The sequence below is a fragment of the Anguilla rostrata genome, chromosome 9, assembly GCF_018555375.3.
Source record: "Anguilla rostrata isolate EN2019 chromosome 9, ASM1855537v3, whole genome shotgun sequence".
NCBI classification, from domain to species: Eukaryota; Metazoa; Chordata; class Actinopteri; order Anguilliformes; family Anguillidae; genus Anguilla; species Anguilla rostrata.
In genome coordinates, this window is record NC_057941.1 from 28,512,663 (window position 1) to 28,540,056 (window position 27,394).

Consider the following 27,394-nt stretch of genomic DNA (forward strand, 5'->3'; position numbering starts at 1 on the left):
AAAAACCCTGTTTAAATATGTTTTAATTTGACTTCATAACAGCAAGGAAAGAAAAGGAAAAAATAAATAAATAAATAAATAAAATAAAAAATAAAAATAAAAATAAAAATAATATATATATATATATATATATATATATATATATACCGTAATACCGACTAGATCCACTTGATGTCGCCAGTAGGCTTCACTGACGCCAATTTTTACCGCATATCCAGGTGCAATTTCTTTAGCAGGTCTAAAACCTGCAATTGTTTTAAATGTTTGTTCGTTGATAAAACTTAGTGTCCGTACTTAAGCATCAGTATACCAAATCATCTTTACCACAGAATGGAAATGCTGTTGTGGCAAGTGCTTGCCAGTCAGGTTCGTGTCTATTTCATTTGTAATGGTCTGGGGAAAAGTAGCCTATGTAAAATAATTCACAAAGAATCAGTAGGGGGCACCAATGCACTGTGGGCATAACTTAGGCTATTCAGTCTGTTGTTATTATAATAGGCTATTTGTCTATTTTTCCAATGTAGGCCTATGTTAATGTAAGTTTGTAGGAATATTGTTAACTCAACAAAAGTGATGGATGTAGGCCGACCTCAAAAAATATATAGGCATAACCCTAGAGAATTACAAACACATTAATTTCTCGTTCATTAATTTTTAAAAAGTTTTCATAGTGTGTTCAAACCTTACGTCACAGAAACTTCTGAACCTGGATTTGGTCGGGCATTTCTGAGGAAAGCGCAGAACACTTGAACCCAATGAAAAATATGGTATTATAATAAGCTTAACCGCCTTCATCACGTGTACAAACATGGCGAACATGAGCTTTTACCGACGAGTTTAACACGTACATGCATTATACCTTAATTTAAAAGATTTAACCTGAAAACATGAAAGTAGTAGGCCTAGTCGGTCACTTGAATGTAGCCTATTTGCTTATTTTGAAAAAGAAGAACATGTGGTACATGGATGATGCAATCAAATACGCAAGTTTACTGAAAGTCAGAGGTAGTTTTCAACTATCAATAGGCCTTTAATTATCCGACCCAAAGACTATGCATTCTCACGTGGACATTAATGATTGGATAAGAGACTGATAGGAATATTGGTTCAGGTATAAATTTAGCGGGTTCTAGCTTGATCTGATGCTTTTAACGGTGTGGAATTTTGTTCGTTTTGTAGCTACATGCAAAGGCACAATGGGAGTGGATAAAGTATTTTCCTGGGTAACCTTTTTAATTTTGTTATGCGGTTGCGTAAACGGGAACTATGTAGGCTTGTCTCCTGAAGAGGGAAGCCAAACGCGCCACAAATCCGGTCGTCGTAACGAGCCACAGGCTCAGAAGTTCGAACATTTGGACCAGAGCGCTCCCCTATCTTTGTTATGTAACGAGAAGAACATGACCTTAATCGTGAAAGCTGACTTGCACAACAACGGAATTCGTATTTCAACCGAGGAGTTGCAGCTGGGACGAGACCCGTCGTCGGGTTCCTCTTGTAGGGCTTTTGCGTTCAGCGACATTGAATATGTGATCGAAGCAAGCCTGCACGAATGTGGTACCTTGTTGACCGTAAGTACGACCCGTAGACCACAATTCTAGTCCACACCTTGCCGCAGTCTGGAGCCTTAGCATTTGGCCTACATCCTATCGTTTTCGCCACTTTAGACATCGCATTAATGAGGATAGCCTACCATAACCACTTCATCATTTTGCAAGAGTTGATGTCTGTTCACAGCTTGCTTCTGTTTTGAGATTACAATATGGCAAGTGGGAGAATAAACACATTTGACTAATCTGCCATATCTAAAGTCTAAACTTTGGGTTTAAGCTTGCTGATTTGGTTTTTTTTTTTTTTTTTTTTTTTGACTGACTTGAATTTTGTTTAGTAGTTCCTGTATAATGGGAAATTCATGCTGAATACGGGGATTCGGTGTTTCGCTTTTTTTTTTTTTTTTTTTTTTTTTTTTTTTAAATGGTAGTTTCTGTAAAATGTAATTACACTCTTCAGAACATTGAGTACCACCAGTCCAAGTCCTCATTCAGAGAACTTTGAATGGGGACTTGGCCTGGTTACTTGCACTTGGTATCAAACTTGAGTGCTGGAGACTAAACCCGACTTGAGCTTAAGGGTGAGTTGGACTTGAACTTCAGGCTTGACTTGCCTTTGTAATTATGTCACTTTACTACAACACTGTTCTGATGTCATGCTGACCACACCAAGGGCCCTGTTTGTTTAAAAATGATTTCCTGGTCCTGCTCAACATGATTCTTTCCCAATATTTATAGATCGAGGAGGACTCCTTGGTCTACTCTAATGTGCTGAGTGTATCTCCCATGCCCACCAGCAGTGGCATCATCAGGACAAGTAGTGCCATTATTCCCATTGCATGCCACTACCTGAGGTATGAATGCTTCTGCCACATTGTGAAACTGAAAGCATTTGGTAATTAAACAGAATACAATTTAACAAGTCTAAATACAGCTGATTAGTGTGACTTTCCTTTTCCTTCCAATTCTGTTTAGGAGGCATGTTGTGAGCAGTGAAGCAGTTTATCCAACTTGGGCCCCTTTCACCTCCACTGTGGCTGCACTAGATCTCCTGGACTTCTCCCTAAGGCTTATGGCTGGTAGGATTTATTAAAGTGTTCTCATTCCTGCTTCCTGTATGTGGGCTTTACGCTTGTTTGTGTGGTATTTGTGTCAGAGCAGACAAGGAATAAGTACAGATTTGACTGATCGGTCATTCGAGACTTTCTATAGAACATAAGTGGATGACCTGACTGCCATGAATATGCCACTCATGACTTAAAGCAATTTGAGTGGTCTTTAGAGGATACATCTTCCTTTTACTGTACAGGAGCAATTGCTCATTGCAAATTTGAACGTCTCGATAACCACTACATGATTATTTGAACAGCTTCTAGCTCATTCACTTAATTGGCCAATGTAAGATGGTACAGCTGTTTAGTTCTGTGGCGTATGGGTTTAGAACTGCCTAAATCAAGATGTTCCCTTCAAGTGTCTAGGAACAACTCAAAATTGCAGTTGCATTTACATTTTGGAAAACCAGCAGCTGGTGCATCCCTAGGATCAGATTGAGATGGGTTTCTTGATGAGCTGGGATTTGGAGGACTCATTTGGGCTTACATCTGGGCTTACATCTGTCTATACAGCTGATTGGCGCTCTGAAAGCTCTTCCAAAAAGTATGTGTTTGGGGAGCTTTTGCACATTGAAGCTTTGGTCAGCCTTTCCAGCCACGTGCCCCTGCGAATCTTTATGGACACCTGCATTGCAACTATGGATCCTGACATGAACTCTGAACCCAGATATGCCTTCATTCAGAACCATGGGTGAGCATCTGGAGCTTTGGATTTTAAACTGAAACCTTGCCCTGGACGTGAATGTTAGTTGTACAATAAGCAGTGCCCAATACCTACTCTCTTAGTGGGCTGTAGAGCTTTGTCACTTTCATGATTTAAAATGGAATAAAATAGATTTTGTATAATGCCATTTTATTTAATGACAATTTTTTTTCTTTGCCTCCAGGTGTCTCTCCGATGCTCATGTTAAAGGATCCCATGCTCAGTTCATGCCCAGGTTCTTGGATGAAAAGCTCCAGGTAAAGATGGATGCCTTTGTGTTCCCTGAGGGCTTCCCTGAGAGTGAGGTGAGTGTGCTGTGCCTTGGCTGTTCCTGATTTCAGCTTCAGAGTGCCGCCAGCTCACCGTGTACCCTGGCAGTTTAATTTCTCAATTTGTAGTTGCCATATCCAGTCTTCCACACTGGTTCTCATTGTGAGTGCATGCTCATGCAGTACTGTTTCTGCCCAAGCCATTGTCAAGGAGCTGTGGACAAAAGCTTGGGTTGAAACTTTGAGCATTATTGTACTGACCTGCCCTCACTGAACTGAGCCTATGAAGTGTATTTGTTTCCTTCCGATTTGGTTTTGGATCTAAAACTGGGACACTTGTCAGCACATTTCTACATTTTGTAGATTTATATTGCGTGTCAACTGAGGGTGACTGCAGCCTCCGAGAGCACTGATGCCATGAACAAAGCCTGCTCCTATGTTAATGGACGGTGAGTGAATGTTCTGGGCCAAAATTGTCCAATTCGGAAGATTTTTGTTGCATTCTAATGCATCGCATTGCTTGATTTCAGGTGGCAGAGTGTGGATGGTGAAGATGCAGTGTGCAGCTGCTGCGACTCTACCTGCCAGGGCAGCGATACTGGTAAGTCCTGTGCTCCTTCAGCAAGCCTGAGATAATGGCTGTCCAACTAAATCTCATCTCACTAGGTCTATAGACCAGGGGTTTTTCAAGCTGCTTTGGGTATCCCTATATGGTAGTTTATTGCAACCAATGTTTTTGTGTGGAGTAAATGGATTGACTAAACGGGTTCATAACCTTTTATGTTTCAGGTGTTCTATATACTTTGGGATTGGGACCCTTTACTGTGGCCAAAAAGGACTGAACTCCAGTGATTTCTTTTGCGCCAATAAAGTGACATGCGACTGGCTTTGTGTTCCTACAACTTTGTGCTGTTGTCCTATGCTTGGTCTACTTGTAAAATGTTGGTTGCTATATTACTGCCATTTGGCCAGTGTAATATTACATTACATTACATTATAGGTTCTTAGCAGACGCTCTTATCCAGAGCGACTTACAACAAGTGCATTACAAAACTCAGAGACAAGTGCTTTACAACATTCCTGCAAGAGAGCTACAATAGGTATAACTTTGCTTAGGTATAAGTGTGAATTGTACACCTAATTTTTTTTTTTTTTTTTTTTAGAAAAAAAATAACTATAATAACTGCAGGAAACTGAATTCCTTACTGTAGAAATATTTGAAGTCCAGGCTCCTGCTGGGTTAAATGCCTGATGTGCAGTTGGTTTCCCTGGTGTAAAACGGAAAGGAGCGCTGTTAAAACGTATCTGATTATCAGTGTGATTCCATATGGGCTGAACCTTTTTCAGCCAGTCATGAGACTACGGTTCTCTCAGGAAACAATGTTAGTCAATAGGAGTTCATATGGGGGCTGCTGGGTGGCTCCTGCTGTTATGTTGGGTCCATCCATGCACTGGACTAAAACAGTCTGGCATGATCCAGATTCAATGCTAATGCTGATTAGATGGGTGTCCCACAGAATGATGAACATCTGGCTCCAGTGTCATCCAGGGGATTTTAGTAGGCTGGGATGACCATGCCTCGTGCTCTAGCAACCCCCACTGGTCAATCGGATGACTGCGCGTTCACCTGTTGCACATGAAGCATCTTCCTCTGCACTCTTTAGAATTGATAGAGGTTGCAACAATGAGTGCTGATTAATACAGCTGGAAATTCCAAAATTGGGGGGGGGGGGGAGGGAAGTAGAGTTTCTATTACTGTTATAGGCTGCAAGAATCATAATACTGAAATACATTGAGGGCTGATTTTGCAGATGCATATTAAACGTAGTCCTGGATTTGTTTTTGTATTAAATCTCCATTTTTAAAATTGAATTTAGTCCTAGAATTAGACTTAATCTGTCTGTGAAACTGGACCGTTCTGGGGCCTCATTTATAAAACTGACTTGGGATCAATTGAGTATTTTAAGTGACTTGCACAGAAAACCACAAGTAGTTATTTATAAAACCTTACTTTGTCGTGGTAATGATCTTCTCTACGCAAAGTCTAGACTTGATGCAAGTGATTTTCCTGCTGGTTATGTATGGCTATTTTTTCCCCTTGCAGTTCAAGGTTAGACCTGAAAAAGAAATGATCAGCCACAGTTCTGTCTTGCTGCCCCACCTCATTCACTGCAGTGGCGACACTCCTAAGCTACGTGTTTGGCTTTGTTTGTCAACCCGCTATTTAGTCCACCGAATAATGAGTGTTGCCTGTCTTCAATCTCCTCTACCATCAGTGATCTCATCTTCAAAAGTTTGCTTTTCTCTTTTGGTCCATGGTTATTCCTGACTAAACCCTCATTTGTGCTAGCATTATATAAGGGGAAATTGCTGATTGTAAGCCATGTTCAGGTGCTGTCAATTTTAAGTTAATTAGAGATTTATAGATCACAGGTGCGTAAGTTAAATGGGCTGCTTACAACCTGCACAAGGTTTTATTTTTTTATGCTCCGTATCTTATGAATCGAACGTAAGCACACCATCGGAAATGATCTTAAGACTAAGTCTAGTATAAATCTAAGAACATTTTTATAAACGAGGCCACTGGGGTGTTTCAAAAACCAGAGCATCTCCACAACAGATCCTGGGAGCTCTCTGGTGAGAGTGCAGCAAACATGACAACTAGCTAAGGCAGCAAAAGACAAAACATTGCAGATGAAGGACACAGGATTATTAAGTAACATCATTTGCAATATATTTAAAATCTAGGTTAAGGATTTTCACACAATACCGCTTGTGTTAAGTATTCAGACAGCTGAACATCTTTAAGGACACCGAGCCTCAGAACCGTTGGATTCAGAAAATAAACAATTTCTTACTAAATCCTCACTTCCCAAACAAAAGAGAACTCACTCATGTCCAGTACAAATTTATTTTCAAAAGTGAAAAACTGGCACAACAAATTTGGGGGAAAAACAATGCACAAGGCAGCAGTACCATATAGCACTTTGAAACGTGGACACAATTCTCTTCATTTAGCACCTTTATCTCTGTGATTACATATTTATATATAAAACAAGAATTTCAAAAATAAGAGAGACCAAGAGTGTGTATCAGCGGTATAAACTATTCAAAAGCCCCCCCCACCCCCCACCCCCCCGCATGCCCTTAGATTTCTGCAATCCCAAAAGTACCATATTTGGACCCCCCCTTCACCTCTTCCAAAATCTCTGGTACAACCTGTAGTGGTGCGTAACCAGTTACAAGTGAGCAACATTTGGAGTTCCTGACTTGCCACAATAGGACTGGAAGTTTCCAGCACACCCAAGTGCAACTATACAAGAACCCTACGGCTTTACAGAGCCCTTCAGAACTGATTTACTGTAGTATGCCATTCCATAATATTGATTGAGCATATTGACTGCTCAGTTAAAAAAATATATATAAACATTGTTTATGCAGCATGCCTCCCAAGGAGCTAGTGGATATTTTCCCCCCTTTTAATCATTTTTAAAAGGGAGTTTCAAACCAAAACCAACTTTTGATGGCAAGTTGATCTCTCCACCATAATATGGTTATAAAATGCAACAATTACAAAATCTTCTAGATATCAGTTTACCATCAAAGAAAAGTCTGGTCAAGTGATGAGTTTCATATCACCATGGCAACCACATCCACTATTGATGTGGTAGTGACGCAGCCAGGATTTGATCCTGGAACTCAGTAGCCTGTAGTTTACCCTTTTCAGTTAACATTTTAAGTTAAACTATGACTGCTCTCCCTGCTCTCATCTCATCTTGCTCACACCACCTGCTCCTGAGTAAAAACTAGGGCTGCAGCTCTTGATTACATTGTAATCCGTTACTCTGTCAATCATTTTTCAAATAATCTATCAAAACATTCAGTCTTGAAACAACACTCAGTAATTTCACAAAGTGAAGGATCCCAACAATACTTTTGAGAACTATTAGTCTCATAATTTCCAAGATGGGCTTTTATGAAGTAGCCTATGTTCTATTAGATGACTATGCATCTGCACAACATTACAATAATTATGTTCAGAGAAGTGCACCCAGTTGTCTGCAACTGCCATGGTACTCCAATCATTTCCCCAGTGAAATCACCAGCACTCAATCACTGGCAGATACTCTGGGGAAATGATTAGGGCCATAGTATGTATTCAATGAAGTTTCCATCACCAGTGGAATATGCTACAATCACCAAGATTAAATCACCACAGCAATCATCAAAGCACCATCAGCTTCAGCACAAAAATTATAGTGGTGCACAAGGACATAACTGAATTATGTTTTGAGGTTTGTTTTTCTTTTCAGTCTTACTTCATGAAGGAAGATTAAGGGTCTTCCCAACTTGTCTTACGCTGTTCTGGAGTGCTTTTGGTTAGATGTTTGTAGCATTTATTTCAAGTCTCTTTTTGTGACCTGAATCATTAGTGTCATTGATGGTGCCACACCCACGTGATAAACATGCACTTTTCCAATACAGACAGAAATATGTAGCCCTCATTCCTTTAAAAGGACATCTGGATTTGTTCTATGAAAATAAATGTGCAGAAAAAGCTACATTTTATATACATAAAGAGCCTGAAATTAATCAGAATCATTCTACATAAAGGTACTTACACTTTCACCTAAGAGAAAGTGCTGGACTTACAAAGTAAGTGATGTTGCGCTCATAAGGATTCATAACGTTTCTTACATCCACAGAGGATAGAAAATGATTCATGCATCTCCAAGGCTATGTACATCCAAAGCGCATTCACTGGATTACATTTTTTTTTTTCATGCAACAATCCTTGATGCCCTTTAAGTTTTGTTGAGGAATCAGTACCTGAATGGCCTAGCTAAACCAATAATATTGTCGAAATGACACCACAACACCTCAACTTCAGGTAAAGGAGCATACTTTTGTTGCTGCCATTTAGTGTCCTAAAGCACAATTTTACACATTCGAAATAAGTCACAAAATCATTCATTCACTCCACCTGGGTCACCATCAGTGCCTTGGAATTTCTTCAACATAAAAGGGCAGTGTATTTCATCGCCGTACAATTAAAGAAAAATATACAAATGATCAACTACAAGACACTCTACTATCCCCCATTCAGAACAGTTTTAAAACATTTGGATTCAATACAACCACATAAAAGGCAGGCAGGGCTTTCCAATCTTGGTCCCAGAACTCAATTTTGGGGCATTTTCATTCCAACCAGAAATGGTACATTATTAAATTTAATATAGCATGTTTATTTTAAGACTTAAGTCAATCAGTCAGATAAGCTCTTGGGTAAATAAAATGCAAATTTGTAGATGTTACACCATAAAGAATTTGGACGTGTTAGGTTGAGTGACAAAGGGGCAACCCAGAGTACATACCAGAGACCTGATTACTGAAAGTGGCATCTACCAAAGACAAACAAAATGGTAACAGACAAGTTAGCATTCTGTTAAGATTAATAAAAAAATATGAAAACAAGGAACAAAAACAAATCCCAGATTGTTCCCTAGGACTATGTTTGGACAACCCCATCATGAAGTATCACATCATTAACACTCCTACAATGACAAACTATTTTGGTTGTTCGCTTTAAAGATGCTTGTTTTAATCAGCTAGCTGATCAACATCAGTCTCCACCAGTGACCCCTGTGCCAACCAAGTATTCACTATCGTAGTTCACGGTGACAGTTATGCAAATAAAACCATAAATAAGAATGTACACAGGTCATCAAGACACTGTTAGCGGACACACAAAGTCCCTGTAATTTAAGGTGTATTGGACAACAGTCAAAAAAGAAATGTTTGCACTTGTGCTGTAACCTTTCTAAAACTTCCTAGCTGTACTCTTCTCACTGTGGTTGTGTTGCAGTTAGATAACGAAACCCATCCCTGAGCAGGGAAAAATAGCTCCAGGCCCAAATGGTCAGCTGCTCTCAGACACAGGTGCTTCTCTGCATGTTTGTCCTGGAGGAATCCATGAGGTAAGAAGTCACGTCATTGGTTAGGGTTCATATTTCAAATGGTTATTGCAAAGTCACATGGTGAGCAAAAAGAAGAGTGAGGTACCAACTGAAATGGCCAGGGATTTAACACAAAAAAGACATCTGAAAGGAAATAAGAATCCAGAGACTAGATTTATGGTAAACTTTGCCCTTGTTTCAAGGCTCTCTAACAGGTGTGATTTTTCCAGATTTTTCAAGAAATACCTATTTCAGACCCTAAATGGAGAACTCGGGTATGACAAACACACACATCAAAAGCTTTTGCACTCTTGACAGCCGATGGCAGAAGAGAAAGTTCAGCAATGAAGCCAAATACTAGTGGCCCCCAGAGATTTAGGGTCTGGAAATCCTGATTCAATCAGAAATAATCATATAATTGCTCTAATAATTAAAAAAAAACATCAAGGTAGAGCTGCACCCTCAGCTGTGAAGGAAGGGAGAACAGTTGGCACGTTTGGCTACATCACATCCACGAAGAACTCGCTGGGGTTCCCCATGGCCAGGTGGAAGGACTGGCGAGAGGCGGTCAGCTCAGGAGGCACAGAGCCCAGGTCACGAGTTGGGGGGGCACCAGGGGGTCCTCCTGGAGTGGAGGAAGGGGGCAGGGAGGGAAGCTGGGAGTGAGAGGGTCCCAGACCAGGGTGAGGGTGGGGGTGTGGATGCAGGTGTGGATGGGGGTGCTGAGGGACCATCATGAGCATCATGGGGTTGTAGGGAAGGGGCATGCCAGGGGGATGCGGGTAGGCCAGGTGAGGGGGCGGGAGTCGGTGTTGGGAGCGCTGGCTGAGGTGGCTGTGCTCACTGGGCGTGGCTGAACCATGGTCCCGCCTCAGGCTGCTGCGGGTAGAGTACTCTGATTCGCTGCCGCTGCCCGAGCGAGAGTCAGCCCCTCCCCCCACCGGGGACTTCTCCTCCCTGCCTCCTCCTCCTGTGCTTCCACCTCCTCCTTTACTCCCTCTGCGTCTCTCTCCCTCACTCCGCGTCGACCCACTGCTCCGACTCCCTAAGACAAATAGACACCGGATCAGACTGCGGCTCCATTACATCTTCAACAGATCATCAGACCGTACACACCTTCCAGGCCCCTCCCTTCTGATAGCTCTGGGCATCTGGGTCTTCCCACCCCCCCTCCCCTTCCCCATATACCTACACTTACAGGTTACATCTCCTGTATGTTCTGGCTCCCTGGTGGTGGAATGAGCCTCCCACCACAGTCAGAACATCAGAATCCCTGCCCATATTTCAAATTGCACTGTTCTCCACTTTTTGTACATCACTCTGAATGTAGAGCATCTGCTCAGTAATTGTAATGTGTGTATGTAATGTATAACTATGAACACCGATCAGACAGATGATGAACATAAAATGCACCTTCACTGTGCTGGCTACCCGTACTCCCAGGCGCATAGCTATAGCTGGAGAGCTCGTGGTAGGGAGGTGGCTGGCTGGAGTAAGGGTTGGGGTACTGATAGGGGAAGGCGTGCATCATGGGCCAGGGCGTGGCTCCTGGGAGTGGCAAGGGAGCCAGAGTATCTTGGTCCGACGCTCCGCTTGATCCATCATTATCGTTTAGGGAGAGGTTGGCGATGTCTTGAGTAGAGAGAGGAGGAAGAGAAAAGTAGTAGCAAGAAAAGGTGGGGAACAATGATGTCATCTGAGTTTTGTAACCAGCACAGAGCTAAAGAGAGCAACAACTGCCTCTGCACTCAATAACAAAACCCCAAAATATGTACAAGCATGCACGTATACGCCCCCTGCTGCCGGCTTAGAGAGTGAAGAGTACTCAGTTTTTCTCCGGCAGTGCCAGCAAGGCAGTCAGCTACTTCTTTTCACACAGCAGCCATAAGCCACACACTTGCAGAGTGGGAGTGGAGGAGACCCACTCATACATGTACAGATGGCAAGCCATGGGAGCTTAGAAGGTCAATAAGGGTTGATTGAGCAATGAACACTGCTATCCCCCCCGACTGAATCCCTCCCATATATCGCTTGGGCAACGCAAAGCCAATTATGCACCACCCCTGTGGGACTGCCGGCCACAGTCAGCACTGGCATGGGCCTGATTCCTGAGCCTAAGACCTTGGTTCTCACTCATTACCCAGTGAGCAACCCAGAAGCCTGCAAAAATGAGGGCTATTTAAACACTTGGTACCCCATGCACCTTCTTTTGGCCAAGCAGTATGTCTCCTGCTACGCTGTTCTGCCACTCACAGTTCTCACAGTCGCTGAAGTCGCCAAAGATGTAGTAACATTGTTCGGAGAAGGTTATCTTGTTGACGGTATGGCGGATGAAGCCAGCTTTCAGAAGGTTGCTGGCGTACTTTCGTGCCTCCCGCCTGTCCTGGAAACCCTCGATGTGATGGTACAGCCATTCCACCACATCTGACCCTGGAGACACACACATGCACAGACACACACACAAAGGGGGTAGAGAGGTTTAGAGATCCAGGCCTTTGGTTTGAGATCCCTGCTTTATGCATTCTATACTTCTCTCACCAAGGAAGGCATTGGGGATGGTGATTTTCAGCCACATCCTATCTCTGACCTCCAGGCCAGACTCTGGAGATGCCATGGCTTTGGCCACAGATGCCATGTCTGAGTGCAGGGAGAGGTTAAAATCATCGAAGCCTAGAGAGAGAGCGCAAAGGGGGTTGGAGTTATTGCGTGGACCAGGGGGGCTACATTTCAATATTCAAATTTCAACTATTGCTGTGTCACTCTGTTCTGCAGCCAGATGTTGATAAGTCTGGAAGTGACTTCTCAGACCCTATAGCTGAAATGAGCAGTGAGAGGATGAGTCTTCATTAGCTGTGGATGTCTATACTCTCTAGAATGGGCAGTGGGGCTTGTACTTGAATGTGACTGCAATTGCAGATAGCTACTACATTCCAAATCAGGGTGGGAACCAGACATACTCAATCAAAAGTTGGGCGCCAAATTTAGATATAAAAGAAGGGTCTGAAAATGTGTAAAAAAAGACGGAGACTCACGCTCTGTTTCGGTGACGGAGGAGCCAGAGGTCACGGTGCTAATAGAAGAGCTGCCAGGGTAGGGTGGGTATGCACCTGTTAGCGCCACCGAGTGGCTGACCCACAGCGCCGGGTCTATCGGCCGGATGGGCTCATCTGGGAGTGAGTGGGGGAGATGGGATATGGGAGATGGAGGATTGGACAGGAAATGTGATGGGACGATGAAGGCAGTCGGAGAATGTGGAAAGGTAGAGAAGGATTGGACAGAGTAGAAGGATGGGGACAAAAAAGAATTGAGACAGAATGTATGAGAAGGGTACAGGTGTTGAATTTGAAAAAGAGATGGAGAAATGACTGAACAACTGTCATCAGTGACATCTGTGTGACCACCACTACCACACCAAGCTCTCAGAGCAAACACTGCAGTTGCATCTCACTACAACAGAAATCAAATATCTTGTTCTGCGGTTACATTTATGGTAACGCATATAATCATTCAGCAATTTAAACTGCTGGTTTTCTATTAAACATACACATCTGTATAGCTGTACCTAAGAAACAGCAATCAAGAATATGAATTCATATTTAATCAGGAAATACTCACATACCCATGCCATATCCTCTGGCTAATATATTACTGACGTACAGGATCATTATTTGTTGTAGTATCTGTGTATGATGTTCTGTTCTCTTGTAATGCTGGCCCCACACTAGAGGATAACTGGGCCGATTTTGTGCCCGATTTGCTCTTCCCGACAATCGCGGGGGCGTTCCCAATCCGAGGTTAATCTGAACCGATTATCTGACCAAACGATCCTGTAGTGTGAGGGGTTTACAGACATAATCTTAATGTTACCGACTGGATCGGAGTCTCCCCGATCTCGAATCATAAATATCAAACATGTTTGATATTTACGATTGGAAATCCTGTAGTGTGAAAGGAACAGCGATGGAATATTGAGCAGAAACCCGCAACAGCCAATGAGAGCGAGCTGACCGGGAAGCGTCACCAACAGAATTTTTTTTGGCTTGCCGAAGCTGAAGATGTTCTCTGCGGACGATATTGTTTTACACTCGATGGGGTTAGGCAACTGCACGTAGCAACAAAAGTATCAATATTATTGTATTATGTATATATGTAATTATTGTAACGTTGTGGTCTCCATGGAGACAGGGAATCAGTTTTTTTATTTCCGCAAAGTCCCTGGAATCGACACTCTGAAATCGTTTAGTATAAACGGCAAGTGTGTGGTCCTGCGTCTGGACTGAATCGTCTGGTGTGTGCGTTCTTACGATTAAAATAATAAAAATCGGTTAAATCTGTCTGTGGTCGCCCACGTTTTTAAAGTCGGTTAAAATTTGAAAATCATCTAGTGTGCACCAGGCTTAATTTGAGCAGTTGCCTCGTTGCCCTTTCTCACTCATGGCTATGTGTGTCTTACATGTAGGTGAAGGCAACATAAAATGAGCACCATGTCAATAGCTCCAAAATAACCAAGGACCTGTTGCAAACTACACCAGGAGCACACATCAAAACGCTGGTCAATTTGTGGCAAATTTTAAGGTATATTCTTGGTTTTTCGGCAGGTACTAATGCGGTGTTACCCTCACCCATGTTGTCATTGTGCCGTGCAGATGCATCAATGGACTGGACGTGCATGTAATAGTACTTTTGTTATTCTAGGTCTCACTTGTAAAAGATATTTTAATTTCAATGAGAATTCACAGTAAAATACAGACTGATGATAATACTTGATCTCAGTTTTTCGAGTTCTTCAGTAATAAGCATTTCTTGTTTAAACAGGAAAATAAAAAAATACCAAGATCATGGATGTGACTCACTTCGTGGGAGGGTAAAGTAGCCCTGTGGAGAGGGGTCCCAGCACTTGGCAACCGTGAGGATGATGGGTCTAAGAAACAGGGAGGAGTCACAGTCAAGGAAAGGCAGTACACACGTTTCATAGACTTCATTTTACATGCAATATGGTTTATTCAGCTTTTTTCTGTATGGTTTAAAAATCTGTATATCAGATTTGTACATATAACATTTTTCATGTAGTTTATGGATAAACCTATTTTTAAGGAATTTTGTAACAGAATACATTTTAGTGTGTTTTGCCCATCCCTGGTCATAGTTACATGACAGAAAGCACATTCAGCGGACAGACAAGACAGACAGCAAAAGAGACAGAAGGATAGACAGGCTGAAATGTGCTCATACCTACAGGCCACTGAAAATACATACTGGAACTGTACTCTTCATTATTTTAACATTATTCATACATTTTATTAAGCATCAGAATGCTTCTTCATTAGTATCATTCAATAAAATAAGGAAAGAAGGGGGCAGTGACTCACCCAGGTTTATGCACAATCTCTCTCAATACTCTCACGGCATCGTCATTGCTCATGTTCTCAAAGTTGATATCATTCACCTGGGGGGGAGAAAAGAGGCAGGGGGAGAGACAGAGTTAGAAAGAGAACTTGTGTTCATCAGAGCTTCTCCCCATTCAAGAGTGAGCACAGCCCTTCACACCATCAGCAGCATGATTTCCCCAACTGCCTCCCCTCTCACCTGCAGCAGCATGTCTCCTGGTTCTATGCGCCCGTCAGCTGCCACAGCCCCGCCTTTCATGATGGAGCCGATATAGATGCCCCCGTCCCCCCTCTCGTTGCTCTGCCCCACGATGCTGATGCCGAGGAAGTTGTACTTCTCTGGAGAGACAAACAGGAAGTGAAGAGTGAAAGTCCGCTGAGGCAAGTGAGCGAGAGACAGAGAGAGAGAGAGAGAGCACTCACCCATGTTCAGTGTAATGGTGATGATGTTGAGGGACATTGTGGAGTCTGTCACACTGCTGAAGGAAGATGCCTGAAAGCAAAATAATTTATTTATTTATTTTTTTTGTCATTGGTCGATGACAATGCATGGGGAAAATATTTAAATACAAAATTGAATGAGAGACTGGTAAAACCTAGCACACCAAGAATTCAAAAGACAATATCACTGAACAACCTCCCACCAAAGTAACTTTCGCAACTCCACAGAGAAATTCTGTACAGCCATTGAAAACACAACATTGCTTTACAAACTACTTTGGAGTTACTTGAAGTGCATTTTCCAGACCACAAACCCTGTATACAAACTGCTGTAGAGCCATCTGGTAATCAGAATCTAACGTATGCTTTATTCAAGCAAATAAAATTATGTGGGCCTATCAAAACACAAAACACACACACAAAAACTGAAATAATATTTTTAAAAACGCAGAAACAATAAACTTTAAACCAATTGATTTGTGGTACAGCAGTGTGCTGCATTACCCGCTCCAGCCTGGGAGGGCGCTGTTTCCTGCGTCTGCGGTGCCTCTTAAGCAGCCGGGAGGCGGTGCTCTGCTCCGTGGAGCCGCTGAACCTGGGAGGCAGCAGGTTGATTTGTTATTCAACAGTTTCAACTGAAATTATACCGCCATACCATCTCAGACTCCCAGGTAGACTCCACTTGTGCCAGTAACTGGACATCTTATCAAAGGCTTCAATCTAGCCCATTTTTTTGCTACTATTTTTTTTTTTTTTTTTTTTTACGTGTAAGCAATTTAACTGATTACCTGAATGAGGATAAAATCATACATTGCATTACATTACAGGCATTTAGCAGATGCTCTTATCCAGAGCGACTTGCACAACTTTTTTACATAGCATTTTTTACATTGTATCCATTTATACAGCTGGACATATACTGAAGCAATTTCGGTTAAGTACCTTGCTCAAGGGTACAACGGCAGTGCCCTACCTGGGAATCTAACCTGTGACCTTTCGGTTACAAGCCCAGTTCCTTACCCACTGTGCTCATCGTCTCTTAAAGCATTTGCAGTTTAAACTGTACCTGACATATCAGATATGCTAATTGTAAAGATTAGTTTAATTGTTTAGTTCTGTGAAAAACATTTTAGCTTTGGAACATCACTTTCTCCAGTTTTTCTCTTCAGATCGAAACATTCAAAAAAGGACAAAGAAAATAAAACTGAAAAAGGCTGAAAAAGAGTCCTGTCCCAGCACTCCAACCTGCTCATGGTGTCGTCCTCGTCAGAATCGCAGAAGCTGGTGGTGTCCAGCTCACTGCTCATGATGGTGGAGGCACTCTCGTAGCCTGCTAGGTGGCGCTCTAGCCTGCTCTGTCCGTTAGCTCGAGGCCCTGAGGTAACGAGAGATGGGAATGGGAGAAGGCAGAGAACGGAACGGTGAGCTGCGGAGGGAATGGGGCATTGCCGGGGTGTATGCATCTGAAGGCTGTGCATCAAGGTCACACTGATCCTTCTAATGGGCGTCGGTGGGAGGGTCGTTTTCTGTTTGTTAGTAACTGATAAAGAGCAAGGCTCACCTAAAATAGGTTACAGGTGTTCAGAGAGCAATGTATCATAATACAGAGGAGAAAGGCTGAGTTGAGCAAGAAACACAGTGCTGGGGATTTTATTTCTCCTTTCATTGTTAGTAACTGAAGTCATTCAAATCTATAATCCCAGATGCCTCAAGCTCACACTGTTATTTCCCACGGGCTCTATTGCTAATAGTCTTTTTCGTTTGTTAGCACCGGAGTGTTCGCAAACCTCATTAAATTGGTAACATGTACCTGCAGAACATCTTATCATAATTTAGGAAAAACTGACTAGAAGTCGAGTAGCTAAAAGCTAAAGTGATGATATCTATAAAGAAACATCTGTAAACCTGTTCTCAGACCTAGTCTGAGGTGGAGCACGGGGGTAAAACTGCAGGTAAAACATCCACCCTGGGTCTGACATAAGGAAATGCAAGCAGATTCCAGAACGTTACAGAATGTTCCAGAATGCCAGACTCCTCACCATGCTGCTCCAGGCTCTCCCTCCGCCGAGGCCTCTCTCTCTCCCTCCTGACGGACACCACAGACTCAGTCTCTGTGCGGTCGTCCAGGGTCTCCACGCTGCCAGACGCGTTGGGGCTGCATGAATGGGGGAGAAGGGGGGGCCTTAGACTGTGCCCTGAATTCATTACTACAGGATTTTTTTTTCTTAATGATTTGTTTATTTTTTAGGGACAAGCAACAGATGAAGCAATGCACTACGTCTGCCAGCAAGGTGGAATTCACACTGACTCTCACTCTGGCACAGGGTTAGATGGCTTCTGAGTTCCTCTGATCCCTTATTAAACATCCATCACTACTTAACATTCAAGAATTTACCAAGGGCTCTTATCCAGAACAACTTATGAAGGTTCGTAGGAGAAGTTGTAAAATTTTGTAAAAGTTGAATTCGTAAATTAGCATTTTAATTATTTGGATAACTCATATAATGTAATGTGATGCTCAACACAACAGATAACACACTTCCAGCACATTGTTTGACTATAAACAAGCAGTCAGTGTAAGGAAGATCTCTCAAATGGTTACTGAGACATGAAAATGGAGGGAAAATGTGGAGATTTCCTTTTGTTAAAATTATAAACAGGCTGCATTTTTCCATCTTCGAATGAATCATAATTCCAAAGCAAGTTCCATGAAATGCCTGAATACAATTATGAATGAAAGGGTTGGTAGCGGAAAAATTTTCCAAGAGAAGGCAAACTTGTTTACCTTCTCATTTATGGCAAATTTCCAGGTAGTGCAGTTCTCTTCCCTGGCTCTACTTTTCTGACTGCCATCTTTATCCCTAACTCTATACTATATGCACACACTCACACACCTTAAAGTATCAGCAAGCCAGTACATTAGTTACAAGGCCTGCTAGTTAGCTATTTACATTTAGTTAACTAGCAATCTATCAATCTATGTCACAGCATAATCAGTCATCCAAAAACTTGTTTCATAAAAGGAGAGTCAAAAAGAAAACATGTACTACTAGTGTAACCAAGGTACTGGGACTAATTACATCTGGCATCATTTTACATAATTTTAATACACCATTCAAAATGTAATCACCTGTCCTTATTTTTGATGGTCTGCTTTTCTATTGTGGCTTAGTCTACAGAATACCAGTTTTTCCTGACTCCTTTTGTAAGGTGTATATTTCAGCACTTGCTTTGAAAAAAAAGAAAAAAAGACAATCACCAGGAGGGAGAGTTCATAGGAAGATATGGTACTGTACATTGGGCATTATGCATCTTTCACTATACCACTGTCACATTATCTGAAACTGTCCATTTTACTTTCCTGTCAAAAGGCTGAGTGATTCTATGGTGTAACAATTAACAGTGAAGAGCTGTACACAGAAGTAGAGGTATATGGAGTTACTTTTGTGTCTTTATTATGCAATCAAACAGAACAGATTTGAGAGCAAAACTTTCAAATGCAGTCATTTCATCAACTTACCAGTGAGCGTGCCTCGGAAACACTGAAAATGAATGGGGTTCAACAAAGTGTTTGACTCTATTGAGACTGGCCAATAGAGACGTGTCTTACATCTTTCAATGTAGGTCCCGCCCACAAAAACTTTTGGATTCGCAAAAATCAGAGTTCAAAACTTGGATTCGCAAAAAACAGCGTTCAAAACTTTTGGATTCGCAAAGAAACTTTTGGATTTGCAAACAAAACTTTTGGATTTGCAAACAAAAGTTTTTGATTCATATTAATACATTTTTAATCACAAATTAATTTTACTGGCAATAAAACATTTTTTTATTGCAGTGTCGATAGTTTTGCTCTCAAATCTATTTTTTGATTGCAGTGTGGAAAGTTTTGCTCTCAAATCTGTTCTGTTTGATTGCATAATAAAGACACAGAAGTAACTTCATAGAGGTAGAACTCGCCCCTATTATACTTCAGTGCATTTATAGTAAGGAACTAGATGTTAATGGCGGTAGAACTCGCCCCTATTATACTTCAGTGTATTTATAGTAAGGGAGACTAGATGTGTTAAATGTGTCATTTCTGATATAGATCAGACATCAGCTGAAATACCTTAAATAAACACCTACCAGACCAAATGTTCACTTACAAATTCAAGTACATTGGTTTCTGAGTAAAATGGTCCTCAAAAAGCCAACTGACTAACTAGTTCCCCAGTACCTTCACTAAAATATTTCACAGCCAACATGCTAAGCTACAATATGTAAAGTACAGTGTAAAATAAAATACCCTCTTCAATCAATCACAAATGCAGCCTAGGCAGCTTTAGTCACCTTGAATGGCAGGAGCTTTCTGTACATTTACCATCTGAAAATTTATAAACAGGCAAATGAATCAATTTCCTTTTGGATGGAAAGTATTTCATTTCCAAACATGACAGAGGCAGGTCTGGCACAGCACATTTGTACTGTAATGGACATTCACTTCAAGTTCACTTCTAATTGGCAGCACACTATATGGACATAACGCCGCGATTGGTTAACATGCAAATCACCATGTTGCTCACATAAACACCAGTATCTCCAAAAGACCAATATTTAATCCTCCTCTAGTACCCAGTATAACTTTGTTGCTGTACGTCGCTATACAAACTGTAGTTGAAGTTACATGAAGTGTATTTTCTTTCTTCAGGCCAAAAACCCCCCAATGCATGTTAGCAGCCATTATAAAGCCTACAGGTCATCAGGACTTCTCAAAACATCTAAAGCATCCTTCATTACACACAGGCCAATCAAAAACATAATTTTTTTTTCAGTTTTATTGTAACAGAAATGAAATTATCCCTTTGATATCACAGGTCTAGTATTTGTTTTCTTTGATTCTTTATGTGAGATAACTACCAGCATTTCACCTCATAATTTCAATTGCACACGGTCTTTAAAGTGACAATCTCGAAGATTTAAGTTTCGTTCTCTATGGCGGTGCCAATGGCGAGAAGCGGTAATTGCAGGTGTGTTTTTGGACCTCACTTCCCATAGATCCAACCGGATCCAACCAGTGTCGCCTGGCACGCCAACTATAACACTTACTATTTACTGAATAAAAAACGGTTGTTATGAAATAACGTTATGTACATACTCATTCGTTGTCTAACATTAGGCGAACTCAAGATGTCTTTACACTGCCGAGCCGGGTTAAAATGCCGTAGCAAACCTGGGGTAGAATTAGTGATGATAAATTTCTGCAAACGTTCTTTATCCACCTTTTGCCCGGTATAAACATATTTACACTTCAGAGAAGAATTTGCGGGATTCTCTGTGGCTTGTGCAATTATGTATCTCGTGCACAATAAGCAGTCTTTTTCGTGAATGATTGTTGTGTGGTATTTTTGAAACAACTGCCTTGCAAAATGTTACCCCTGGTGTTTCTGGTTTTGCTAGCTAAACTGTTCGAGAATAAAGCTGAGCTGGGTGTTAAATTAGCAATCAGAACAAGAAGAATAAAACAAAAACAAAGGAGATTTCATCAAAAAGGGCATAAAGGCTGAAGGAACATATGAGGAAGCATAATAAAATAATAACAATGCTAATCCATACTGCCGTATTCTTTTATTTAGTTTTCTCCTGCATGACGTCTTCAGAAATCACACCCGGCTCTGCTCCACATACCCCGGCTTTATTCCGATCATTATAATATATTGATGAACAATGGCAATGTAAATAACGGTAACGTTAAGGCCAGTTCAGATCAATGATTCGCAAAGAGGCAAAACGGTTTTAGAATGTTGCAGAGAAAATTGCAGCGGTGTGAACTGGCTAGTAGAAGAGCCGTTGCCTGCCCTGAGGTTTTAGAACGTTTACAATCAGACGTCTTGGAATTTTGCAAGTTGCACCCAGTCTCGTTGCGAATCATTGATCTGAACTGGCCTTAAGTTAGCTACACTACAACGTTGCAACAAGGTAGCATTGCATTCGAGAGACGGTTTGCGAGGTCGGTATCGGTCGGTAGCGTTAGCTAGCATTTTTTTTTTTCTAATTGTTAGCCAACATTAGATTGTGTTCATTACATTAGCTAGCTAGCTAACGCAACGTTACCTGATATGAGAGATGGATACTGTGCGCAACGTTGTCTAAACTAATGTTGTCTTTCTTGACATGGTCCGGTAGCTAGCATTAGCTGTGCAAATAGCTATGTAATTTAGTAAAGTTACATTGTCATTAAATGTAATACGAAATCTACATCAATAAATAATATGATCTCTCATGTTACACAAAAACTTTTTAGGGTTCCATAACTCCCCCAACCCCCCCCTTTCTCTGTTATTGTAACATTGTGCATGTAGACAGCGGAAAAAACAGTACGCCGCACACACACAAGTGAGTTGAAGAGCGAGCCTGTTGCGTTAGCTTCGCCTACGCTCTCTGGCGGACCAACCACTGACGGGTGATGAAAAACGCGTCACTAACTGTGCGCCGCTTGTGATTTTCTCCCGGGAATGTCGCCACAGACACCAAGTTTTTTAATCATGAATTATGATAATAATAATAGTATAAATTAATATAAAAATAGACTCAATCACCATTGTGTTACCCAATGCAGCGATAGATAGTGACTTAAAAGACATTTATTTTAATGAAAATCTTTGAGATTATTACTTTAAGCAGTGATGAAAAAAAAAAAACTAAAAAAGAAACTTAATCTGTTTTGGAAGTAACCAGTTATACGTGACAACTCCTTCTCTCTTCTGGTTCTTTAACAGCTTTTTAGGTGGGCATTCAACCACATCCAGAACACGGGCACCATCCTAATCCGTCATTGAAAAGCCAACCATACGAACAAATTCAATGAATGAGCAAAGCAGTTTCACAGATTGCGATGAAAGACCCCCCCCCCGTTTTAAGAAATACTAAAACATCCCTTATTACAGCACTTTACAGTTCTGCACCACTGACTGGATTTGAAATGTAAAACCCATTGAAAAGGTGGTTTTACTAGTTGGACGGAAAACATCGCCTGATTCTTGAGGAGATGGCATAAGATCAGGGGGCTAGAAACTTACTGGAAGGAGGGGGGTCTGGAGTCCCCGATGCCCCCCGTCCTCTCTGCTGGAGGGGGTGGGAGGGGCGGAGGAGGGGGTGAGGGTTCGGGTCGTACCTCGGCCGGGGCAGGGGTCTCTGGGACCGGGCTGTCTGAGGAGACCAGCTGGGGGGGGATGGAGAAAGAGAAATGGGGGAAACGAATGAAGGGAGGGGACAAGAGAGCAAGGGAGAAAGGGAGAGAAGGTGAAACAGAGCCTCACACCCTGAGGAGAGTTTCCTGCAGTAAAACTGTGTGATTCCGGTGCAGTCCAATTCTAGTTTGAATTTCTTACTTGTCATTTCTTGCTTTTCGTTTTGAAAAAAGTTTTGACTGTCCACTGTTATTAACACTGTGGTCTAACTCAATATTATAACCATGCCTGTTATGGTAGAGTTGGTTTTTTTTTTTTTTTTTTTTTTAAAGGACAGTTCGATTTTCATATAAAAAAACAGGGGACACAAACATCTAAGCACTGTAATATAATGTTAGACCACAGAGAACCAGAACCAGTTGGGTAACATACTGTGGGAGATTAATTCCTGTAATTCAGTTACTCCTAATCACACAGTTGGCTGTTTCCATTCATTGCCGGTCTTACCCAGGACACTACTCTCCCGTTGAAGCACGGCAGCTTGGCAGCATCATCTGAGATCTCCTCCTTCACCACGCTGCAGGAACGAACCAAGCAGGGAACAAACAGTCAGATCGCGTTACCACTTTAATTACGACCACACAGGCCCATCAGGAGAGCCAACTGCTCCTTACCCACAGTGGGTGGCAGTGTAGTGTAAAGGTTACGGAACTGGGCTTGTGAGCCTGAGGCTGCAGGTATAATTCCCAGATGGGTGTGAAAAATCCTGAATTTTCTTCAGTAAATATCCAGCTGTACAAATGCATTCTATGTGCCCTGGATAAGTGACCTGCACATTGAGTGTCTGCTAAATGTATTGCAAGGTAACCAACTGCATTCTGTAGATAAAGCATGGAGACGCAATGCAGCCAGACATCTGAAACACTGGAGAGGTCTGAGCTGCCTATCTACTGACTCATCCCAACCAGTTAGCATTAGCCAGCCGAAGGAAACTGCCGCAAACAGCCATTTCAGGCTCTCTTTGATTTCCTTTCAGAGATGTGTGCACTGATTACTTTGTGTTCTTATCCGCCAATCTCCTGCCTCTGGGTATATGCCTGCGCTTGCCTCTGTCTGTGAAACCCAGCCTGAACAGTCGCTCTGTTGGTTTATATGATATTAAACATAATTATAGCCTATATGAGGAACATTAGGTGCACATATCTTCCCTTGGAAATAAGTTTAATGCTTTGGCCATGTTTTGGCTTCAGTCAAAAGTCCCTCCAACAATTGTGCTACAAGCCACTGGTATGGGAAAGGAAACATTTTCAGAAACATCGGTACTCACAAGCACACAGAAAACAAGACCAGGTCAAAACCTAGTATATGGCTGGACCTAACACACGTGATCCGGCCTACCAATGGTGTAACTTCATAACTCGGCTGACCAATGGTGTAACTTCATCACTCACTCAGTCACGCACTCAGTCACAAACATTCGCGTTTGTAGGGCTGGCCCCGCTGTTGTGGTCCAGCCAAAAACAAAATACTGTTGATATCATTAGCAGAAGACTGTGAAACTAACTAAACTGCAGCAGACTGTGAAATGAAACAAATTCACATAATATGGTATCGGATCTAGCCTAATTTGTGCCCTCCTGAATTGACCAAGGACATTCCAGTGAAAGGACAGGGTTGCCATTGCACATTCCAATTTTGGGAAATGTGGGATTTAAACTGTTCAAAAAACAACAAAATACATGACTGTACGGTAATAGATTATAGACTGCAGAAATAGATAATACAATAAATTATATTATTGTATTATAATGTATAATAATAATTGTATTATACATGGTCAAGGCGCAACCTTTGGCAAAAAAAAAAGCGACAAGATGGCTTGCCAGACAAAACCCTGAAGGGGCAGACTCAGCGGTTCTCTGAGATTATAAATCCAGCGCTAAACTATGATGACTTCCTGTCACCTGGAAGTACCATCGCGGGGGTAGGAAATGGGAACAATTTGTGTTTTCCAATCCAATTAATATACTAAGCAAGCGACATCCCTGAACCCCTTTTCTGTGGAGCAAACTGAGTATGCCATCGCTATCAGACACACTAAAGTCAGGTCCTGGACAGCTGCAATGTGCACTGGTTCAATGCAACCAGTGAATTTAAACTACGCGATTAATTTAGCCAAAGCATCATCAGAGTTTTAAAGCACAAGGATCAGCCCTGGTCCAAAACACAGGGCCAGTGTATTATTTATTTATTGGCTTGGATTGTGACAGGACTTCCTCTGGTTTTTGTAAGAGCTGAATTGCTTCTCTGGGTCCAGGACCAGCACACTGGGCCAGAATCCTGGGGACAGAACTCACAGTCTGTTCTGCACATCTGTGTGAGAAGCCTGCAGGCCAGGGTGAACGCTGGCTGTGCATAATTACTCACCTCTCCTTCTCCATGAACAATCTTAAGAAACCCTGCAAAATAGCCTTGACTTCATAACACATGGCACTACGCCCTATCCAAAACCATACAGAGCAGAACCATACTACCCGTCCTTAAAATGTTTCCTAAAAACTCCAATCAGTTGTCCCATGTTCATTACCAGATATACCTATATAATTTTTTCCCCTCCAATCCATCCGCCAAAGATGGCCCATGTGAAACACAATCACCAACACACAGGACCCAGTTATTACATTTCCTCAGTAAGATGTCTGTTCGTTTAACGTCATGGTATTCAACTATCTCTGTTCAGCTCTCTAAATCCGATAACATAGTGCAGTGCCAGGCACAGCTGAGTTAAAGTACCACGCACTTTAGACACAACGCCTTGGTCACCCACAATTCACTGCATGATACATAGCTGTTCCACGTTGTGTGTTATTAAACTGTATTAGAACTATTCCAAAATCGAAGCGTAGCTTTGACACTAAACATCGCAATCCTGCCACACAGCATGGGGCTTCCTCAGTTCCCCGCCCTAGATAATCAACGGCATCACTCAATAAGTTAATGTACAGTAGCCTACTGTACTGCCGTGTGATGACATACCAATGTAGTTAAGCAGGGGCGAGTATGGGGCGCGTATAATCAAGTAGTAATAACTTAATGACTTTTCAGAACCGAGTACAGGCCATCTTGACCAATGGCGAATTCCTCTTCACACTCAAAATGCAGGAACGTGAAATATGCGAATCGCACAACTGTTTAAGAGAGCAATAGGAATGTGACCATTTTACTGCTAGGTGTTATCTTCTATAAAACATCCTTGGACTGAAAACACAGAACTGACAACATGATGAAGAGGTCGCTTCCGCAGAGACAAAATTTGGCTTACATCCCAAAAAAGGAGGAAGGGGCAAAACTCTAAGGATCTAGCCAACAGCAGATGTAATTAAATAATTGAGAGTAGGGTTATGCAGACGAACGTGGTTTTATTTCATCCCAGTAGGGGCGAGGCACATTAACTTTTATCATTGGTGAAGTTTGATTCATTAACTTAGTACAGTAACGTTGCTGTACTACAAGCGTCTGACCAGTTTGAGGCAGCTACCCCTCCTCATTGTATCTAGCTAGCAAGTACTAAGTAGACCTAGCCAGCTAGTGACATGTTATAGGACATTCAACATTTCAAGCCGAGTCCAGTTAGAGAACGCGATTTGGCGAAAGGAAATACGTTAATGCAAAAAAACGCAAAACATTTCTTCGCAGACAATCAGTAGAATAATTAACGTTAGGCACATCAGGCAAACTATTCTAGCTAGCCAACTTCAGAAAACTCAACCTTCCAGCTAACGATTCATATTAATAAAAATAACGTTAGTTTCACAGCTTGCTCTCCATTGTTTTTCATGCCAACACTAACGTTTCCAAGCCAACAAGTTACATAGCTAGTTTGCTCTTTTGTCATTTCAAAGGGAAGCCGCACAATCTCGACAGCAAGCTATGTACCCAATCTGGCAAGCACTCACCCGAAATCTTGATCCATGGATTTAAAGAAGAATTTGTAATTCGGTTTGTTCAATACTTGCTTAAAATCCAGCAAAGTGATTTGTTCGGCAGGTATGGGAATCTTCACCAAGTACGGCGTCTCCTCCTCGTCAATGTGGTAGATTATTTTTGTTTCCGCCATTTCGCCAGCTGCTTTTTTCGGCTCCACAAAGCTATCCAGGGGGATTTAGAAGAGAGGTCTGGAAGGGATCAAGCCGCGCTGTTAGCGCCAGCTAACTTGTAAAACTAGCCAGCTATGTACGGAACAGTCTTGTAGCTATGCAGACTTTTGCCAGATAATAGAGAATGTTTTAAACCAAGCCCTCTCAGTCCCGACGGTACCTTATTTCTTAGGATCTTCTGGAAACAGGTAAAATACACACACTCGCATAAATATATTATACAAACAACTCAAACGCTTTATCCTACAGTTAAAGAAAAAGCACAGCGCAAAACTTTCTCCACTGCGAGCCCAACGCAGCGTAAAGCGTCATCGAGGCCCCCTTGCGTTCTGGCTTTCACGTCGCGCCCCTTCCCTCATTCCCGATCCCGATGCACGCTCGTAGTGCAGGTTTGCAGCAGCTTAAGACAATACAGTACTCTTAAGTAATAGAATCATCGACTATCATTACGTCCATTGTTCATGTGTTCACCAAACAACCCTTTCAGATGGTTGAGACGGCTGAATGAACGAACGAGTGAAATGAAATTTTTTATTTCGGCATCATATAGGTTCTAGCTACATTAAAATATTCCACCTTATAGTTATACGAAGCATCTAATGTTAAAGTGGCCCATAAACTCTACCCAGTCTAATCTCAACATTACAGTATAGTC

General features: G+C 41.9%; 2 protein-coding genes across 3 annotated transcripts; one reads left to right on the plus strand and one right to left on the minus strand.

Moving 5' to 3' along the window:
- The first annotated feature begins 1,136 nt into the window (after nucleotides 1–1,136).
- On the plus strand, nucleotides 1,137–4,518 carry LOC135263489 (zona pellucida sperm-binding protein 3-like). Its single transcript, XM_064351584.1, has 8 exons — nucleotides 1,137–1,568; nucleotides 2,286–2,401; nucleotides 2,523–2,626; nucleotides 3,173–3,350; nucleotides 3,547–3,667; nucleotides 3,995–4,080; nucleotides 4,162–4,232; nucleotides 4,421–4,518. Exons 1-8 carry the CDS (start codon nucleotides 1,143–1,145, stop codon nucleotides 4,471–4,473), a joined length of 1,155 nt encoding a protein of 384 aa, XP_064207654.1. The 5' UTR covers nucleotides 1,137–1,142; the 3' UTR covers nucleotides 4,474–4,518.
- Nucleotides 4,519–6,528: 2,010 nt separating this feature from the next.
- Nucleotides 6,529–27,282, minus strand: LOC135263486 (segment polarity protein dishevelled homolog DVL-2-like). 2 transcript variants are annotated; one of them, XM_064351578.1, is made up of 16 exons: nucleotides 26,900–27,282; nucleotides 26,539–26,757; nucleotides 23,090–23,159; nucleotides 22,472–22,614; nucleotides 17,456–17,571; nucleotides 16,662–16,791; nucleotides 15,921–16,011; nucleotides 15,399–15,468; nucleotides 15,175–15,314; nucleotides 14,958–15,034; nucleotides 14,442–14,509; nucleotides 12,621–12,755; nucleotides 12,127–12,258; nucleotides 11,842–12,018; nucleotides 11,002–11,220; nucleotides 6,529–10,633 (listed from the first exon to the last, which is right to left on the minus strand). In XM_064351578.1, exons 2-16 carry the CDS (start codon nucleotides 26,697–26,699, stop codon nucleotides 10,089–10,091), a joined length of 2,274 nt encoding a protein of 757 aa, XP_064207648.1. In that variant the 5' UTR covers nucleotides 26,700–26,757; nucleotides 26,900–27,282; the 3' UTR covers nucleotides 6,529–10,088. The 2 variants fall into 2 exon arrangements, with proteins under 2 accessions (XP_064207648.1, XP_064207647.1); XM_064351577.1 differs by having other exon boundaries at nucleotides 26,539–27,282.
- Nucleotides 27,283–27,394: the final 112 nt, after the last annotated feature.